Source organism: Colobus angolensis, unplaced genomic scaffold (assembly GCF_000951035.1).
Source record: "Colobus angolensis palliatus isolate OR3802 unplaced genomic scaffold, Cang.pa_1.0 Scaffold115, whole genome shotgun sequence".
Taxonomy (NCBI): Eukaryota; Metazoa; Chordata; class Mammalia; order Primates; family Cercopithecidae; genus Colobus; species Colobus angolensis.
The window spans coordinates 626,652-632,818 of NW_012112586.1; the positions used below are offsets into that span (position 1 = coordinate 626,652).

At 48.4% G+C, this 6,167-nt stretch overlaps 1 protein-coding gene across 1 annotated transcript in view; it reads left to right on the forward strand.

The window, feature by feature from the left end:
• Positions 1-6,167, forward strand: part of ANKLE2 (ankyrin repeat and LEM domain containing 2) — a 25,721-nt gene that overhangs the window by 5,733 nt on the left and 13,821 nt on the right. Inside the window, exons 4-5 of the mRNA XM_011961004.1 lie at positions 3,325-3,447; positions 5,531-5,597. Of these exons, the coding sequence (XP_011816394.1) occupies positions 3,325-3,447; positions 5,531-5,597 (190 nt within the window). The remainder of the gene's footprint in view (positions 1-3,324; positions 3,448-5,530; positions 5,598-6,167) is intronic.

Consider the following 6,167-nt stretch of genomic DNA (forward strand, 5'->3'; position numbering starts at 1 on the left):
CTGAGTAGCTGATTTTCGTACTTTTAGTAGAGACAGGGTTTCACCATATTTGTCCGGCTGGTCTTGAGCTCCTGACCTCAAGTGATCCGTCCGCGTTGGCCTCCCAAAGTGTTGGGATTACAGGCGTGAGCCACTGCTCCCAGCTGAGCTGCAAAATTGAAAAGCAAGAATAATTTTTAAATCAACAAGGGAGAAAAGGGGGAGTGTTGACATTTTGTCAAGCCAGCAAAATTATAGAAAGGGGTGAAAGTGAAAACAATGGTTACCAAAAAAGCAGTAGTGTACATGAACTAGGAAAGGGGGAGTAACATCACAGTACGTCAGTTATGCTGAGTGTGAGCAAACTGAGTAAGGAAATGAGGTTCGACTAGGACAGTCAGCAAGCGAGGGTTTGTAGCGATAATACAGCACTCTGTGCCCTGCAGAAAATACATGTTCTTATTTTCACGCAGTATTCACAGAAAATGTGCATGTGTGTGTCCAGTAAGAAAACTTAGTAAATTACTGAAATTAGATATTTCAGGTTACATTTGTTTATTATAACCCCCCGAAAGTAGGAATCGTTAAAGTGTGGACCAAAAATAACTATTGAGAAAGTACCAGCATTTTTGGAGAGATCACGTCCCAAGATTACGGTGTGGGTGAGAAGCAGGGCTGGAGAGAAGGTCAGCCAGAACTGTAGGAAGTTACCCAGCAAGAACAGGCAGAAATCGGGGTGGTGAGGTTTGCCGAGTACAGAACAGGTTGGAAAGGGCCATTGTGTAGTGGGGAGAATGGTGGGCCAGAAGGAAGCCGTTGTGTTGCGGGTCCTTTCTGTGTAGACCATAGATGTCCAGGTACACAGCAGAGGGCTTGGGAAGTGGGAGGGGGGTGGTCATGTTTCTGAGGCAAAGGACCTGGAACCTCAGTCCTATAAAGTAGAATGTGGACCAAGAAAGGCCTGAGGGCCAGGTGCCATGGCTCATGTCTGTAATCACAGCACTTTGGGAGGCCGAGGCGGGTGGATCACCTGAGGTCAAGAGTTTGAGACCGGCCTGGCCAACATGGCAGAACCCTGTCTCTATTAAAAATACTAAAATTGGGGCCGGGTGCGGTGGCTCACGCCTGTAATCCCAGCACTTTGGGAGGCCAAGACGGGCGGATCACAAGGTCAGGAGATTGAGACCATCCTGGCTAACATGGTGAAACCCCGTCTCTACTAAAAATACAAAAAATTAGCCGGGTGTGGTGGTGGGCACCTGTAGTCCCAGCTACACAGGAGGCTGAGGCAGGAGAATGGTGTGAACCCGGGAGGCGGAGCTTGCAGTGAGCCGAGATCCTGCCACTGCACTCCAGTCTGGGCAACAGAGTGAGACTCCGCCTCAAAAAAAAAGAAAAAGACTTCTTTATCTCCGAAAAAAAAACAAAAGAAAAGAAGAGCCTGAGGGTTGGAGAACACAGAGCAATCATTGCACTTGAGGAGGGGCCAGCCAACTGCAGCCCAGGAGCCAGTTCAGCCGCCATCTGTATGTGTAAATAAGGCTTTATTGGAACACAGCCATACTCATTGGTGGATTTGTCTGTGGCTGCTTTTCTGCTACAAGAGTGGAGTTGGGTAGCTGTGGCAGAGACACAATGGCCTCAAAAGTCTATAATGCTTACTGTCTGGTGCTTGTCCAAGAAAACTTACCAGCCCCTGGACAGAAGGATGGGGTGCAGGCAGCGTGGTGGTGTATTCAAACATCCAGACCTTTTTGGGGTTGTGTGAGAGAGTCGTAAGGGTTTTATTACCTCTAGTGGGTGATGGCGGGAGGGAGCTGGAGAAGGACATTTGCGGGTGACCTAGGCTGTGTTGCCAAGGAGTGGAGGCGGCGGTGTCAGTACAGGCCGCAGGGTCCATGATGAGTTTTTGTTCCCTGTGCAGAAGCTTAGGGGTGGCCGCCGTGGCATACGATGCCACCGGACACTTTACAGCCGGAATCTTGGTGATCAGAGGTGGCGTGAGGAGGTGTTGCTGGCTGTGCTAGGTGTAGATGAATTCTGTTTTCTACACGGCGCAGTGGAGCTGCCTGTGGGATGTCCAAGTGAGGTGCCTGGGAGGGAGTTGGCCCTTCAGGTCTTGGGCTCAGGGGCACTGTTGACCATGAGGCCTGCTGGTCTATAGGCCACAGTTGAAGGTGACATTGAGACTGCCCAGAGCATCAGGAAGGATCAGAGGTGCAGCCGTGGGAGCTCCAGGCAGATGGCGTGGAGACCTGCGACCCTATGGGGGAGGGAGGGTGTGACGCAGTGTCATGGACAGAGACCTGGGTTCCCAGTCAGGGCATGATGCAGCGTCGTCAGCAGTGAAAAGAATTTTGTTTACTGTGGGGCCACAGAGACTTTTCTTTGAGTACAGGCCAAATTCGTGGGCTTTGCTTTATTCTGATTGTGGTCCTCATCTGTGTATTTCATTTTCTGGGCATATTTTACATGACATTGTACTGGGCCCTATACTGGTTAAAGCTACTGTTCACTGTTTATGGAGAACTTAAGCTCCTCCAGGGCCTGGGCACCCAGGTCAGTGTGCTGAGCTCAAGCCTTGGCATGAAGTGGGTATGTGCTAGAATGCCAGTTATTTTTCCATTATAAAAGCGTCTTGGCCGGGCGCGGTGGCTCAAGCCTGTCATCCCAGCACTTTGGGAGGCCGAGACGGGTGGATCACGAGGTCAGGAGATCGAGACCATCCTGGCTAACACGGTGAAGCGCCGTCTCTACTAAAAAATACAAAAAACTAGCCGGGCGAGGTGGCAGGCGCCTGTAGCCCCAACTACGCGGAAGGCTGAGGCAGGAGAATGGCGTAAACCTGGGAGGCAGAGCTTGCAGTGAGCTGAGATCCGGCCACTGCACTCCAGCCTGGGCGACAGAGCGAGACTCCCTCTCAGGAAAAAAAAAAAAAGAAAAGTAGAAGCCGGGCGCGGTGACTCACGCCTGTAATCCCAGCACTTTGGGAGGCCAAGGCGGGTGGATTCCCTGAGGTCAGGAGTTTGAGATCAGTCTGACCAACATGGTGAAAACCCTGTCTCTACTAAAAATAAAAAAATAAAAAAAAATTGATGTGGTGGCAGGTGCCTGTAGTCCCAGCTACTGGGGAGCCTGAGGCAGGAGAATCACTTAAACCCGGGAGGCAGAGATTGCAGTGAGCTGAGATCACGCCAGTGCCCTCCAGCCTGGGAAACAGAGTGAGACTTTGTCTCAAAAAATAAAATAAAATAAATAAATAAATGTATAAATATCTATTTTCATCTTAGAGCAACCTTATGAGACACGTGTGAATAATTGTGCTTCCTCTGCACCTTTTTTCAGGGCTATGACACGCCGTTGCATTTTGCTTGTAAGTTTGGAAATGCAGATGTAGTCAACGTGCTTTCGTCACACCATTTGATTGTAAAAAACCCAAGGAATAAATATGATAAAACACCTGAAGATGTAAGTACTTATTAAAATGCAGTTACTATCTGGAGTTAGAAATGAAAAATACATAAATTGACAGTCTGTTATCACAGGCACAGGGAAGCCACAAGGAGCTCTGTATGAGTGTGTTTGCCTTATGGGACATGTTAGAACCCTGGCTGTTGGGTAAGATGCACTTTGTGAAGATGATGTATCTGTAGAACCAGGAGGGAAGGAACTGACCCGCTGTGCTAATTTTATTTTCCTAAAACTGGCAGTTAGTTGCTTTGAACAGCTCACAGTCTTTTATCAAGTTCCCTTTCTGAACACGTCAGTTGACCAGAGTCAGAGAGAACAGAGGTAATGGTGGTGGTGGTGATGGTGATCGTGATGATGGTGATTATGAGAATGATGGCGGGGATGGTGGTGATGGTGGTGGTGGTGGTGGTGATGGGGATGGCAGTGAGGATGTGATGGTGGTGACTATGGTGGTGATGGTGATGACGGTGGTGGTGAGAATGGTGGTGGTGGTGATGGTGATGAAGGTGGTGGTGAGGGTGATGAGGGTGGTGAGGATGGTGATGAAGATAGTGATAGTGATGATGTGGTGAGGATGAAGATCGCAATGATGATGGTGGTGTTGGCAGTGGTGGTGGTGATGGTGACGGTGGTGAGGATGACGATGCTGAAAGCAGCTAAATTGTATTCAGCTCAGTGTGCCCTAGGCGCTGTGCTAAGCTTCTCACACATACGTACTCATCTGACCCAGAAAAGCCTCGTCAGTCAGGGCTCATCACGACCCTGAGCAGCTGAGCAAAGTGTACCTTACAGAGGGCAGAAGTATGTTCTGTGCCCCCAAAGTGCAAGATGTATCTGGACCTTCTGAGAACTGAAAGACGAGTTTGATGTGGCCTCTCCCATACCCCCTCTATAACTGCTGTTATTGCATAAGCAGTACATCCACTTGCCATAGAAAATTTAAAAGACTGCTTGACCAAAAAGAATAACATTCACCAGAAAATTCTACAACTGAGAAATTGCCATTATTTTGCATATATATGATTCAATTTGTGTGTGTGTGTGTGTGTGTGAATATCTGTACTTATTCAGCATAAGAATGGCATTTGGTAACTAAAAACTTCTGGCATTTTATTTTATTTTATTAATTTTTTTATTTATTTTTTGAGACGGAGTCTCACTCTGTCGCCCAGGCTGGAGTGCAGTAGCACAATCTCGGTTCACTGCAAGTTCTGCCTCCCAGGTTCACACATCCTGCCTCAGCCTCCCGAGTAGCTGGGACTACAGGTGCCCGCCAACACGCCTGGCTAATTTTTTGTATTTTTAGTAGAGACGAGGTTTCACCATGTTGACCAGGATGGTCTTGATCTCCTGACCTCGTGATCCGTCCGCCTCTGCCTCCCAAAGTGCTGGGATTACAGGCGTGAGCCACCGCGCCCGGCCTAACTCCTGGCATTTTAAAAAACATTTGACTTTTTAAAGCTTACAATCAGGTACAGACTCAAAAATGTGGTTGTTTTCCTAGTTTTAGTCAGTTTCTCTCACAGGCTGGCTCCTTTCCTTCCTTTTATTTGAAGGTTGTTGGTTTTTCTGTAGTTTCTAGCACAAGTTTGTATTTTGCTGCAGTTCTCCAAGGCTGAGAAATTTGATTTCTGTAGTGGCAAAAATAGAACATTCATGTTCCGTGTTAGTTAGGAGCTCCACTTGACCCAGCCTCACAACAAAAAGCTTATGTGTGACGAGGCTTCTTGTGAGTGAAACTCAGACACCTGAGAAAGTCAGAAACATGCTCAGGTGCTCCTGCTTCTCCTGCTTTTACTTGGCCGTGTGCTTGTATGTTTTCCTCTCGTTGCGGACAGTTAGAAAATGTAGAATAGCACCAAGAAAAAGTAAATTTACCCATAATCCCAGAGGGTGTTCTCTTAGCTGCCCCCTTAGACTTTTAGAAAGACCACACTCTTCACACATTTTTTGAGTGTGAGCTTTATTAAATCTTTACTATTCTACTTTACTGACTTTAAAACTCACTTTTCTAAAATCATTGTAATGATAAGGAAATATTGCAATCAAATAAGATTTAGACACACTTTTTATTCAATAGGTGATTTGTGAAAGAAGCAAAAATAAATCTGTGGAACTGAAGGAGCGGATCAGAGAGTATTTAAAGGGTAAGACGGGGAGTTGGTGCCTGGATCATGGGGTCTGTGGTGGGAAGGGCCTTGGAGTGTTGGGGGAACAGAGCAGAGCTTTGCTCTTCTGAGCTCCCCGCGCGTGTGGCGGCTCCCCTTGGAAGCCTCCTTTCTTCTCCTGAGCTCTCCCAGCTCACTTGCCCCCTCTTTTCCTATTATCCCGTCTCTGAGTCTTGTATCTGTTCCTTGAGCTTTCTGTGAGAGAACTTTTTTGAGGTTGTGTGTCACTGCCTGTTGCCCGTGGCCTCACCCCTGGATCCATAGGTCTCTCCCACAGCAGCTTCATTGTGATGGCTTCTCTTCAGGTAGAGCCTGCCATTGACAAAGAACAGCTCAGGAAGAGGCAGGGCCCAGAGCTCCTTGGTTGGGTGGCTGGCCTCGCTTTTGTGTGCCTCTGCCTGTGTTGGGGTGGGGGTCGTCCCTGGGGTCGCCCCATCACTCTCTGCCTGTGTTGGGGTGGGGGTCGTCCCTGGGGTCACTCCCTGGGGTTGCCCCATCACCCTCTGCCTGCGTTCGGGTGGGGTTCGTCCCTGGGGTCACTCCCTGGGG